The sequence below is a fragment of the Amblyomma maculatum genome, chromosome 1, assembly GCF_055883805.1.
Source record: "Amblyomma maculatum isolate TAMU_Amacu chromosome 1, ASM5588380v1, whole genome shotgun sequence".
Taxonomy (NCBI): domain Eukaryota; kingdom Metazoa; phylum Arthropoda; class Arachnida; order Ixodida; family Ixodidae; genus Amblyomma; species Amblyomma maculatum.
Window position 1 is genome coordinate 208,316,879 of NC_139344.1, and position 14,319 is coordinate 208,331,197.

Consider the following 14,319-nt stretch of genomic DNA (forward strand, 5'->3'; position numbering starts at 1 on the left):
GGTGGCGCCAGGCACCAACACCTAGTTTACACAAGGTGCCCCTGCAGAGCCGGACCACTTAAGTGCCACGCCTGTTGGAATGGAGAGAAGCACGTTTGTAAACAGTTTCCTGCCCTAGTGTTTCTTTTCCCTTTTAGCATCTTTACAGTATACAAGGGCCGCGTATTTAACCTGTGTCTGTCTCTTGACCTCTGACTGGAGTGCTTTGCTATGTACGTGAGCTCCAAGCTTCGTGGTGTATGCCAGAGGACTGCCGCATCAGTGGTATATCAGGGGCCACCAGCGCAATGCTGCCAGCATTGCAGCACTGTTGAGAGTGACATCCATATTCTCAGATCTGGGTGTCCAGCAAGCGTCGCCAATGCAGCGCGATGTCGACAGGTGAGCTGGTGCCAGCACATAGGCACTTGCTGCTCACCAGGACCGTCTGCAGATTCCGTCTGAGATATCGTAGCTCAGTGTCCTTGAACTGAGGAGAAACTGTGACAGTTATGACATCATTCAGCCACCCTCGCCAAAACAGGTAGCCACACGCTCGCCTCTGCCTAGCCACACAACAGCCATGACGTCATACAACCTCAGCGAGCCGTGACACTCTCTCTGTCTAGATAGCCTCCACTGCCTCTATGCCAGTGACAACAGATTGCAACAGCTCTCAACAATTGAATGGCGGAAGTAGTCACGGATGATCCAGGCGAGACGTCTCATGAACTGTCTCTACCTTAGAGGTTGCGAAGATGACAGGCAGAATCCGATCATCCAGTGGACGTAGCTCGCCGAGAGGCTGCCGCCCAAACACCAAGAGAAGACCAGAGACATTGACGTGCGTCTTGTATCAAGATGTGCTCAGCGCATCCCCTCATCCTCCCTTGTGATTTGTTGCGCGTGCTTTAATCCTTTGGTTGGCCGTGCGGCCTATGAGCGTTTTTAGCTCCACAGCAAAGGTGTACTTTTGCCTTGTGCATGCGGTGCCGCAGCCCCGCTTTTGGGTGCTGTGGCGGGGCTACAGGTTGTAACAAGGTCTAGGGTTAGTGCAGTGTTTGAACATGTGTGCTCTCTTGCTGCCTTCGGTGCAGAAGTGCAGGTGTGCAGTGCATGCTGATTGCGCCCTCTGCTTGCTCTGGCCTGAACTTGTATGTGAGCGAGGTACCACACATTTTATCAAAGTGATCCCACAGCCTTTAACCTGCAGCGACAAACGTCAGTAAGCCAAAACGGTTCCTGGCAATTTTGAAAAAAGTTCTTCCAAAAGGTACAGAAGAAAAGGCATTAAAAAAAAAAAAAAAAAAAAGAACTTAGGCAGATTGGAAATTCCCAGCAGACCTGTTTATTTTGATATGCTTATGGTCTACACATTGACTGAGAAGGGCACAAAAGAAGTGAAGCTGTGTACTGCCGGTTAAAAAAAGGTCGATGGTGACGCTGCGTTTCACTACTAATGAACAGAAACTGCCACCATCATTTTCAAAAAGATGACAATTCCTGGAAAGGAGGAGTTTCCAAAAAATGTGAGTGCACATGAAAACGGATGGATGACCAGTATGAAGGTCGAAAAATGGATCAGGCTGGTCTAACAGCATTCACCAGATGCACTATTTTGCCAGGATTCCCGCCTAGTCTTAAATTTCTATAGCAGACACTGACAGTGTAAAGGTGGGACCGGTGTGGGACAGAGATGTGGCTGTCATGCTTGTTGCGTGGCCAGACAGCTGCAGCCACTCTATGTCTCCACCGATAAGCCACGTAAGACAATAAGCTCATACAGACTGGTCGCATGAAGCGCGCATCATTTGGTCACGTGGCCAGCTAGGTTGCAGCAGTTTGGAATGACATTCCAGCTGGCATAATTGTGCAGGCATACGAGAAAATGCAGCATCTTAAACGTGCTTAGGGATGAAGAGTGAAGAAATCTCCAACAAGGAGGAAGACTACAAACAAATTAGTTGGGCTCATGACAGGCACAACCAGCATTCTTTTAATAAATTATTCAGGATGATCTTTTCCGTCAGCTTGCATTCAAGCTTTCTCTTTCGGCTTCGAGATTTAGGGGGCTTGGTCTACACTCGTGGTCTGCTTAGATTCTTGTGAATATGGTAAATGAGCATGGCGAAAAATGGGGACCTAGCGAAAGAATGTTCCTGCAAGAATGCACAACTTTTACTGTACAAACACTGCGTAACCTGCACTTTATCATGTAGAAGTCTAGCGCTTGCTTGCAGGCCAGAATAAAAATGCAGAGACTCCAAATTTAATGCCCGTCACACCGGCAAAATCAATGCCCACTGAGTCAATAGCCATCAGTGGCTCTCGTAGCTGCTGTCACTGCAGCACTGTAGGGTTTTTAATAGGGGGATAAATGCATTTTCCCTGCTTATTTGCGGCTGACTATTCAAACCGCCGGCCTTAACCTGTGACGGAGAGCGCTAGCGAGCGTATGCAGACCACGGCAGGCCGTGCTCTTGGGAACAAAGGAATAACACGTGCTGACAACAAACAGACATTTATTGCTGCAATAATAACGCCAGCTAGCAATAAAACTTGCTAATGCCTCTAGGTGGTCCAAATCACCAGCAAGGTTACGGGTGAAAGTTCACTCACACTAGGGCAGAGGATAAGCTCCAAGGCCGGACAGGGCAAGCAGGCGAGAACAGTCCCGCTAGGCTTTGCCGCGCCGGCGACTGCGGAGTGGCGCGAGGATGCGTCCGCTAGCGATGCCGAAGACCCCCCCCAGACTTTCCCGCATGCGCAGTAACAAAACCAGTAGTAGCGCTTGTGTTGACACGTCATTGGTGCCATCTCTCGATAGTTAATGTTATCTATGCTGGCACCATCTCGTGATAGCTACAGTAACTACTGCGAGGGAAAGCAGATTTTAAAGGGAACAATGGGAGATTGTTCCCCACAGCACTAGGATGGCTCTTCTTGGCCTCTTGTCGCAAATTGCACTCACAATGAACATGGTCGGTCCGTTGCAGCACGCCGTAGAGCTGTGTTGGTTTGTTTATATCTGACCACCACACATTCAGTGCAGCGGTCATTTTGACTGCCGAATAAAGATTAGGTTATGAACTGGGTAATGTCAAATTGTGCAAATGAAACGAAGAACATTTCTGTTGATTTTTAAGTTTTTACATTTTTTTCTCCCCAACATATGGCAAGAGTGGGCAGCACTCAATGTCCCTCGAGATTCTGATGGCAATACACGAACCTTCATTGAGTCTATGCCGATAGAGTTCAATTGTCACTGAAAACTGTAGCGTGGCACTGGCTAGTATTCAATCCGTTTGAGGTCCATCTAATCAACGGGCATTGAAACTGCCTGTGTGACTATAAGTCAATGAACTTATGCAGCACTTCATGTTAGTTTTCCATGGGGTGGCATTAAGACGCACTATGAGCAAAAAGCAATAAAAGTGCAATGGTACAATCACAATGACAGCAGTCTTAACACAATGGTGATAAAAACTGTGCACCCTGCTTTCTATACTCACATGTGGCCTGAATGACAGTGGCAAACGAAGCTGCAAGCGGCCCTATTTTTAGGCTTCTGGCAGGAAGCATGTCCCAGTGAATATCAGAAGTTTGTTCTCTCGCACTGCCCATAGCTCATACAAAGAGGTGACCATCACTAACAAGCCAAGTAAATGGCACACAAATGAAATTTTTTTTCAGCAAACCTGCACCAAAGAGACTCTTCTGGCTCCATTGAGCCCCTAATGTCTTCGCAAGAATGCGCAGCTTCCCGAAGCACGCACTATCCACCATTCGTTCAAAACTACTCAAAACTTTTGTGGGGTCTGCATGTGTACACTTTTTTTCTAAACAAACGGCATCACGCAGGGTGCATAATGTTGTACCGCTGAAATATATGGCAAAGTGCAACACCGCATTCCACCTAGATTCGTCTTCACAAGTACAGGCGAATCAAATGGACACCGAGGAAGATACTGCACTCAATTTGTTCATTAAATAACATGCTCTGCTCCCGAACTGTCGCATTTGTCGACTATGCAGAACGATCGCAGACAACTTATGTAACTGCCTTTGCTGCGGCCTTTCTAATTTCTGCATTCATGAATTTCTTCCTGTGGGTTGTGAGCGGAAAAGCTCACAACCCACAGGAAGAAATTCATGAATGCAGAAATTAGAAAGGCCGCAGCAAAGGCAGTTACATAACCCACAGGAAGAAATTCATGAATGCAATAATACCAACAAGACCAACTGCAGTCTGTCGCATGCCGCAATGCACGCAGCACAACCTCGACAAGCATACATCAGCTAGTCGAACGTTTTTTTAGCGGAAGTGTGTGCACCGCTATTGCAAATTTAGCAGCATATATTGATTTAATTAATTGCAAAATGAGGGCTCAAAAGCAGCATATCACGTCCGCATGATACGGCTAACCTAAGAGAGGCACTACAATACTGTCCTACATGGAGACACCTCGCATGTATGTGCACAGATAATTGCCCACACTGGGAAACTTCTTTAGAGTTCAATGAGAGGTAATGAATGATGCATGCATGTAATCATCATCAGCGGGCGGACTTGGGCCACAGCAGGGCGAAGGCCTCTCCCATACAGTCCAGCCCACTTATAACGAACTTGATCGTCACGCGGCATTTGTTCGTTGTATCCAAAGTTCGTAGTAAGTGGACCACCTATAATACGGGTAAACAGAGCAAGCGAGACGAAAGTTAACTTTATTTTTGAAAAAAGTCCATGATGCATGTCTGCTTCTTTAAAGCTGATCGCATCACTGCCGTTTCTAATTTTTCCAGCGCGGTAATATGTTCATCGCCAAGGCCTCTGCTGCACACGAGTTCCTTAAGCGACGCGATGTAACCGATCGCTGTTGAAGCGTTCACAGCAACCGGCGATAGAGCAGCATCCTCGTCATCGTCCTCATCGGTCTCTGGGCAGTCAGGAAGGGCTCGCACTTCACGCACAATAGCTTCGTCAGTGCATGGCTCCGCAATGTCGGCGTAGTCATCAGCAGAGACGAAATCGTCCCAGGCAACGACAGGTCCGGCCAGCTGCGTGTCAACGTCCTCGTGCGACCGGCCTTCCGGTGGGTGATCTATGGCGTCCTCGGTGCCTGGGCCCATAAACCCAGCCTTGCGGAAGCAATTTGCTATGCACTCCGCGGCGAGTTTCATCCACGCCGCTTTCAACATCTCCACGGCGGCAAGCAAGGTAATGCGAACTGGCATGGCAGCATCAATCGCGATCAACAAGCGTTAGATGGCGCGCCACCGGTAGCCCACCTTGAACGCATGAATGATGCCCATATCCAGTGGCTGAATTCTGCAGGTTGCATTGGGAAGCAAGAAGAACACTGTCATCACACTCAAGGAAGGCTGCACATGGTGCGCCGCACAGTTATCCAGCACGAGCAGGACCTTCCTGTTTTTTCGTGCCATGTCGCGGTCAAACTCGACAAGCCACTCGGCAAATAAGTCACGACTCATCCAGGCTTTTGTACTGTTCCTGTAGCGTATGGGCCCGTAGCTTCCAAAGCATCACGGCTTATGTGACTTGCCAATGACAAAAGGCAGCCACCGGTCAATTCCGTCCATATTGACACACAGAAGAACGGTTATGCGCAACTTGCTGTTCTTTCCTCCTGCGCACTTGTCGCCTTTCAAGGCATGCATTTCAGACGGCAACATCTGATAAAACAACGCAGTCTCGTCGGCATTGTAAACGTCCCATGGAGCATAGCTCGTGATTGTTGGGAGGTTGTCGGAAAGCCACGCATCGACGTCCTCGTTCACAGACGCGGCCTCGCCGACGACAGCCTTGAAAACAATTCCGTGGCGAGCCTTAAACCGGTGGAGCCATCCATTGCCTGGGCTGAAATCGTCCAAAAGGAAGGCGAAGTCTTTAGCCTTGGAGAGCATCAGTAGTCCACTGATCGGAACATTGCGAGACCGGGCGTCAGCGAACCACTTCAGCAGTGTGTCCTCAACGTCCGCGTAGGTCGCCTTCCAAAGGCGCTTTCTAGTCATCGGGTTGGCATTCACAGTAGCACCAAGCATCTTTTCCTTGCCCTTAGCAATGGTTGAAACGGTCGATTTCGACAGACCGTACTTCTTGACCAGTTCGCAGTTTTTCGCACCTTGAGCAAGTTCATTAACAATGGCCATCTTCGCTGCGATGTCGACAGCTTTCCTTTTAGCACCTGAAGAGGTCGGCGTACAGTCCTCCATCGCACCAGGCGCAAGTCAAGCCCTTGGGCTCGCGCGTTGAGGCAGCTTTCAACTCCCCGATCTGGGAAAGGCACGGATGCGGCAACGATGTCAACGCAGTGCCATCGCACAGAAAGAATCAACGGCGCAATGCCCTCAGCGCGGGGTGGCAACAGCAACAAAATGGAGAACCGGTTTGAGCCGGCAGAGCAGGCGCCCGACTTTCCGGATTGGCCGACCCAGATCACCTGGATGCATCACAGCGACGCGGGCGGCGCCACTTTCTCTTTCGTCACCGCGCGCATTTTTTAGTTTTCATTTTTCAATGCGCGCTTTTTCTTTTTTTTTACTTTATTTTACCTGCAAAGGAGCGCCGGGGGACGCTTCGTGCGCTCTGTGTTCGCGTCGTGACAGGGGAACACAAAGTGCGCGAAATTCGCCTGCCGCGGGTTTGCAGTCGAGCGAAACCGCGCCAAACACCGCCGGCTCAGTCAACTACGGGGGCCCGACACCTTCGCGTTCGCTCTAGCCGAGTGTTGAGGCCACAACAGTTTGCTCTATGCGAGACACTGTGCCATTGCCCCAATATATATTTTGACGGTAGCACCGCCCTCGTTCGTACTAAGCGAGCGTTCGTTATATCTGCGGCTGTTATAAGTGGGCTGGACTGTATTACTCCAACTAACCCGGTCCTGTGCTACCTGCATTCACTAGACCTCATCCACCTACCTAACTTTCTACCTCCTCGATGTTGCATGCATACATGTCGTACCTCTCAAATATTTTCCATCACCTTCCAAAGCATATATGCCTTTCCACTGTGCACAAATTGTGAAGACTACATGCTCCAGGGTGCAAACCACTATTTTCAAAATCCCTGGCTTTTCCAGGTTTTCCCTGATTATTTCTGTTCAATTTCCCCGACGAATGAAGAGGCTCAAAAATGTAGCTGCGGATGATAATGAGCATAAACAAAAAATTCCTAACGAAAAGCTACTTATTAATCATTCTGAAATTTATAATAGTGAAAGGCTGTTAATAGTGTTAATGGCCGGTAAAAATGTCTAAAGTTTACTGAAAATTAAAAGCGCACTGATGCCAGCCTCAGCAGAGCTCTTTTTGATACCACCAGTTGCGAAGCTTCCCATAGGGCTCATGTAACAAAAAACGGCGGTTTTGATTGGTCAAAATTCTAGTGTAAACGAATAGTGGCGGTGCCCACGGGCCAATAAAGGAAACTGAGTCAGAGTTGCAAACTTTCAGATTGTTGATAAATACACAATCACCTGGAAAATAAAATTAAGACTTAAGGGGAGAAGAGAGTCTTAGATCGGTCGAAAATGGTCAAAAATCGAATTTGAGAAAGTCATTTTTGGAATGTTTACCCTTTCGAACACCTGCACTCAAATTATCCTGAATTCAGTCAGGAAATGCGATAAAATCAGCTTTCAAAACGTCACAGCAGCCATGAAATGGCCCCCAACAAAGAGGAAATTTCGAAATTCCCCCACGCACTGCGGAAAATTGCATACAAAAACTAGTCACTTTTTGAAGCAGAGCTTCTTAACTATATCCCAACTGGTATGATCCAAAAGCTCCGAGCCTCAGAGCACGCGAGCTGCCCACCTCGCAAAAGGCCAAGCCAATCCAAGCTAATCCAATATAGCTGTGCGCGCGTGCTTGCCTTGCTTGGAGGACCCTGGCTACGGTGCCCTCCTTGGCAGCACAGCTCGTCGATCGCTTTCGCGTCTGCCACTGCCAGCGCGGTTATTCCTGCTTTTTGTCTCGTACTACTTTCACACAGCGCTTCCGCATATTTTATTGAGTACCGAACTCACCTGCGTATTGGTTCTATTGTGACAGCTCAGCCATGCATCGACATAAATAATATATCGCGCCTCGCCTTGGGGCGCAGCCACAATGGCGGCCGCGCGTTCAGAAAAAAAAAATCTGCATGAATAACATACTTGGTGTGCACCAGCTTAAAATGAAAATGCACAGCAGAATATATCGTGCCATTTTCCCCGACTTAGCAAAATGTTTTATGGTTTCCCCGAGATCCCCAGATCTTTCCCGCTGCATGGAATTTCCCTGACAATTCCCGGTTTTTCCCATTGCTAGACACCCTGTGCTCCCATATAGTTTCCCATATTGACGACATACATGCATTTCCATGCTGATCTGACCAAGTACTGGCAACTGGAATCTGCAGCCACAAGTGAGAAAGGCCTTAAAAAGCATTGTCATAAAAAAGGCCAGGAACACTGACTAGTCGAAATGTTTTGTGAGCCCAAACCTGTGTTGTACACATTACACAAAACAAGTAACCAATTACAATTACTACATCTGAAAGGTAAATAATTACAGTGGTCAATTACAGCACTAACTAAATAATTGCAGTAATCAATTACTATTCGCAAACTTGCTCACAGTGAAGTCAACTAGTGTGGCTTGCTTGAAATTCCTTTTACATGTTAATTTTGAACAGGAATTGTATTCCAAAGTTGTCATCGCAAAGACTGAACTCTCTCAATGTAAGTGCTAGAGGGCAGGGTGTTGTACCACATGAATATATTACACATCCGCTCGTAGTTGTGCAATGCTTTTGATGAGAGTTTCTACGTCCTATATGAAGCGCCGCGAGTCTTCGTCGGCGTTGTGAAAAGAACTCTTCTGTAGGTGTTTTCTTGGGAAAACCAGATGCGGCTTCTGGTGTGGAGCGCAGTTCACGTTTTCCACTTCTTCACTCAAAGAGGCTAGTGGAGCTCCCGACACCATGCAGCCATGCGCACAGTCATGCGGCTAAACAATCTGACGCAATCACATAGAAGTGCCCCATTAGAATATCGATCAGCACTTATCAATTACAAAAGAAATAAGTGAACTGCCCAAAACATTAGTCTGAAGAGTGCAGTCAACTGATTACAAAATTACATAAAAATGTAATTCATCACAAATAATCGATTACAAGTATTCACTTACAAGCAACACTGACCCAAACTAAAGAGTAACAAGAAGCAAGCATCTGTGCTTGTATGATGCCATTTTTACACCAAAAATAAATAAACAGTAACAGTAGCAAAACAAAGATGCCATCTTAGGCAACACAAACTCAAATGCAAACTAGCTGAAATGACTGCCGGTGTTGTCCTCGACTAACAAAACTCTATATAAAAAACTGCTGTCCTAGTCCATGTACTCCACACTTGCGTACCACCTCTCCACCCTCCGTTTGCCGCCTGAGGCAGGAAGACTGTACAAAATCATCCTGGCAACCCACACCACTCAGTCACGGAAAATATTCTCAGAGATTAAAACTCCTTATCTGAGCATCCCTGTTTGCATGCATGCACTTTGCTACTCAACTCTGTAATCACTGATTCCTTAATGCTTGCCCTCTTATCTCAGGCACTCTCTTTAGCACACAGTCCTAAGCTACCACATCATGCGAAAGACAACCTGGCGTAAATATAAATCCGCCCTTAACCAAACCGTATTAAAGCAACTGCGTTGGCTTGGGGAAGCGTGTCTGACTCAGGATCCAAAGGACCTGAAGGGCCCGACTTCTCTCATCCTCCCACCCCAATAGAGAAGCCAGAGATAGCAGCTCATACCAACGCAGTCACCTCATGTCGCCCCGACATCACACAACGTGAACAGAGAATGAACTCGTTTGTTTTGAACATTCTTGCATGCGCACATGGTGCAGTCAATAGAAAACTGCAGTGCTGCACTAAATCATGTATTCCCAGTTATGAATAAATCGCATTGCAGTCTGCATAGTAAAAACACTGCCAAAATATAAGAAAAAGCTGATGCCCACGGTGGACTGCAGGCGCCAACTTTTCCACGGTTCCAACATTGCGCAATCCATTTGGAGGGTTTTATGGCTGAAAGGGCCTTTTTTTTTTTTTAAGCATGTAGCTAGATGTGCAGAACATGCAATGTTGGGAGCAGATATATTTAGTTAAGGTTCAGAAATTTTCTGAAATTCTCTAGTTTTTGATTGCACATTATGCACTGTTTGCACCTAAATTTCTGTCTTAAAATTGCTACGAATGACAAAAAAATTATACTGTTCCGTCCATTTTTTTTCTAGAATGTAATGTGCCATTTGTGACCTTTATGATATGCTTTTTTTTACTATTGTTTATGTTAATATCAGGCTTTAATTAAATCTTGGAAACTAAAGAACCCACTATGAAAGCAATTACATTTCTGGAATCACCTCCAAACACTAGTCGAGAGTGTGCATTAGTGCAGAAACAAAAATGCTTCTCCCAGGTGCAGTTCTGCCCCTCTTTAAACGGTCTGGCGCAAGCTGCAACTTGGAACTGCCTAGTCAAATTTTACGCTAATTAAAGGACCCCATGATTTCTTTGAATTATCAATAATTCTGAGTCAACAGGGTTCAAATTACCAAGGTCTTTTACAGCACTAAGAAACAAAAATATGACCTATGAACTCTGTTACATTTGCCACATTGCAACAGCGCATCAAGAAGCTTTCCACAGGTGCTAGGTAAGAAGTGCAATGATGCGTACGTGACTTGCATGTTTTCAGGACCTTTGTGAAGCTCACACACCTGATCAGTGCAGGACATCCCCAGCAGCAATCAGTTATTACATTTCCTTCCCTACTAATAGCCGATGACAAAAAAGCCCTTTTGTTGAAGTACACCATGACAAGCAAAACTGCCACAAATACAGCGCATTACAGCCATTACGAATAAGACTAAAAGAAGGACTACTATGGAACTTACCCATCACAGGCCTTGCAAATAACAGTGTGATCTACTTGCAGCTTCACTGTTTTTCCATTATAAAAATCTTCTAGAGTCACCCTGGGGAAAAATAGATAAAACAGTGAGCACTTTGTACTATTGGAAAGGCTGCATATCATAACTATGACTTACATCACCCATACTATGTGGGGTCTAAAATGGGGAGGAAATTGAGGCCATGATCTGCAGTTCCCCAAGCTATGCAGACAAGTTTTCACTCAGAAAAACATGTAGCATTCCTAGGGGGTTTGGTTTGGTTTGGTTTATGAGGTTTAATGTAACAAAGCAACTCACGCTATGAGAGATGCCGTAGTGGAAGACTCCAGAAATTTTAACCACCTGGGGTTCTTCTCACTAAGCTATCACAGTTAATAAGCACGAGGTAACAGACATAATTCTAATATGAAGAGAATTAGGCCCTCTCTAGTAAGAGTGAGACCAAATGAGTTCTACATGGATCTATAGAGTAGCTAAGGCAGTAGTGCACAGCAATTGGGCATCACACCAATAAGCAAAGAAGAAAAAATTCTAGAGGGCACTTTGGACCACTAAAGTGCAATTAGGCGAAAGCCATTACAGCGCAGTTGATCGTAGCCTTCCACTACGGCACCTCCATCTCCCTCTTCTTTTACTCCCACTTTCCTCCCTTCCTCTACGGCGTGGTACTTACGTCCGCGGAGAATTGACAAATATTGCACCTTTTATTTTCTGTAAATCAATTTGAAACGTTGCTGATGCATGCTGTACTAACGCCTCCTTGTCATCTGGGTCTGCTTCTGTTTGCTGTGTGGTGCGGCGTTCGAGAAAGCGGCAAATGAGGGGGGGGTAAGCTTCGTATATGCATGAATCGCCTGGTGACGTCATGACCTGTCGTGACTGTACATCGTGCGCCCCTTGTCGAACACAACCAGCATTTCACTCAACGCATTAAAGGTCACCGCCGTTCTATAATTTGTTTACAGGAATGGAAAGGCGCTGTATGTCACTGGCCCTCGCGGAATCATCCTCACGGGAGACAAGGGGAATTATAAAGAGCATTTCACGAACCGGGATGTGGCGTTGTTGGTAAAGCGCTGGGCTGTCGATCCAAAGGATGGAGGTGTGATTCCCAGTGGGGACACGGTTTCTTAATTTATCTTTAACTCTCGCTCTCAAAAGCGTGACACCTCTGCTGACAGCCTTCTGTTGACAATGATGAGGCATTAAAAGCTTTTGCCTTAATTAAGAAACAAAAAAAGGACTAGGCAGGCTTTCATAAAAGCTACTCAACAATAGACTATTCACACTAGTATTAATCAGGCAATACAGGAATGTGTGGAAAATGCAAATTACACAGAAGAATCCAGCTCAATCTCAACTGCAGCAGTCATGCAAGAGCTACACAACCAGCATACAAAAGAGCCATGTGTAAGAATACAGGAAGGTATTTATAGTGGCTGCACAACCGCCACAATCCTTTACAAATAGCCCACCGTAGTGGTGCAGTAGTTACAGCGCTTAACTTCTGTGGCCAAAGACGCTGAATCGAATCCCAGCTGCGGCAGCTGCTTTTCGATGAAGGCGAAACGCAAGGTGTCCGTGCGCTGTCCGATGTAAGGGCTCGCTAAAGAACCGCAGGTGGTCGAAATTTTCTACTACCACCACTACGGAGTCTCTCATAGCCAGAGTCACTTTTAGACATTAAACGCCATAGACCGAACAAAACCAAACCTTTATAACTAAAGCAATAGCCTCCCAATAAGGAAGTGTGTCAGGTAGGGGGAGACAATCTCTCTACTATTATTGACCATGTGTTGACTGGAGGAGAAAATTATAGGGAAGAGTTAAGGATAAGGGTTAATTGAGGATACCTTAGTAAACAGCGATTCAGCGATGACTAAGTTACAAAGGGGACTAACCGCCGTATTCACAAACACGCCTTCACTCGAACTTCTACTCCAAGCGGCCCTCGAGGCCTGTTTTTCGTTTCACAAAGCAATCTCCACTCGAATTGCTCCTCCAGTGGCGGAGAAAACTTGAGTTTTCTCGAGAATCTCGAGTCTGCGACGACGCTACCTTGGCCGCTCCTCGACCGCCACTCCGCTTGTAAACATGGCCGACATCGCATCGCTCGCTCGCTGTGTGGAATTCGTCCTACCGGTATACCAAAAGTTTCACGAAAGAAGATACGACAAGGATGCACCGAACCTGTCGCTAAAGCATCAGCTGAAAGTGACAGTGACCCGGGACTTCTGGCACGCTACCGTTTTACGAATGTGGTCATGGATAGCCTCCGGCCGTCCCTGCCACTCACGCCGAACATGGATAACCGTGATCAGCCACCGACGTCTGTGTTTGATCGTCGCATCGTCGCATTGCGCTTGTGTGGCGCGGGCACATTTCAATAAGTCGTCACTGGATAAATGGATAACCTTTTCGGAGCCCACCGAGTGCAGAGTTGAGACACGATTTGGCCAAATGGTGAGCTCGCCCGAGGCCGGAGTCGAGCTGCAGCGGCACACTTTCCGTGGCTCGCCCCGCGCGCTTCCGCAGACGGCGCCGAACTTGTGGGGGAACAGCGTGTTGTATTGTGCGGACATAAATGGCTTGCCCGTCGCCCAAGGGTACGTAGTACGTCTGCGGACGCGCGGCCGGCGCGGCACTGTTGAGGGAGCGCGTTGGTGTGCTCCTCCTACGGAGAGATATGACAAGGATGCACCGAACCTGTCGCTAAAGCATCAGCTGAAAGTGACAGTGACCCGGGACTTCTGGCACGCTACCGTTTTACGAATGTGGTCATGGATAGCCTCCGGCCGTCCCTGCCACTCACGCCGAACATGGATAACCGTGATCAGCCACCGACGTCTGTGTTTGATCGTCGCATCGTCGCATTGCGCTTGTGTGGCGCGGGCACATTTCAATAAGTCGTCACTGGATAAATGGATAACCTTTTCGGAGCCCACCGAGTGCAGAGTTGAGACACGATTTGGCCAAATGGTGAGCTCGCCCGAGGCCGGAGTCGAGCTGCGGCGGCACACTTTCCGTGGCTCGCCCCGCGCGCTTCCGCAGACGGCGCCGAACTTGTGGGGGAACAGCGTGTTGTATTGTGCGGACATAAATGGCTTGCCCGTCGCCCAAGGGTACGTAGTACGTCTGCGAACGCGCGGCCGGCGCGGCACTGTTGAGGGAGCGCGTTGGTGTGCTCCTCCTACGGAGAGATATTCGCGGCCGACGTAGAGCATGGCTTTTCAAGCACGTTTTCAATTAGGGCTCCCTACTTGTTTGGAAACCGCGCATGGCATTTTCTTCTGGAGGGTCGAATTCAGCGTGCATGAGCTGCAATGCGCTGCGAAGCAGCACACATG

General features: G+C 47.5%; 1 protein-coding gene across 1 annotated transcript in view; it reads right to left on the bottom strand.

The window, feature by feature from the left end:
• LOC146205464 (dnaJ homolog subfamily A member 2-like) overlaps positions 1 to 14,319 on the bottom strand; it is a 47,744-nt gene that overhangs the window by 22,654 nt on the left and 10,771 nt on the right. The window contains exon 5 of the mRNA XM_084590157.1: positions 10,955 to 11,035. Within this exon, the coding sequence (XP_084446283.1) occupies positions 10,955 to 11,035 (81 nt within the window). The remainder of the gene's footprint in view (positions 1 to 10,954; positions 11,036 to 14,319) is intronic.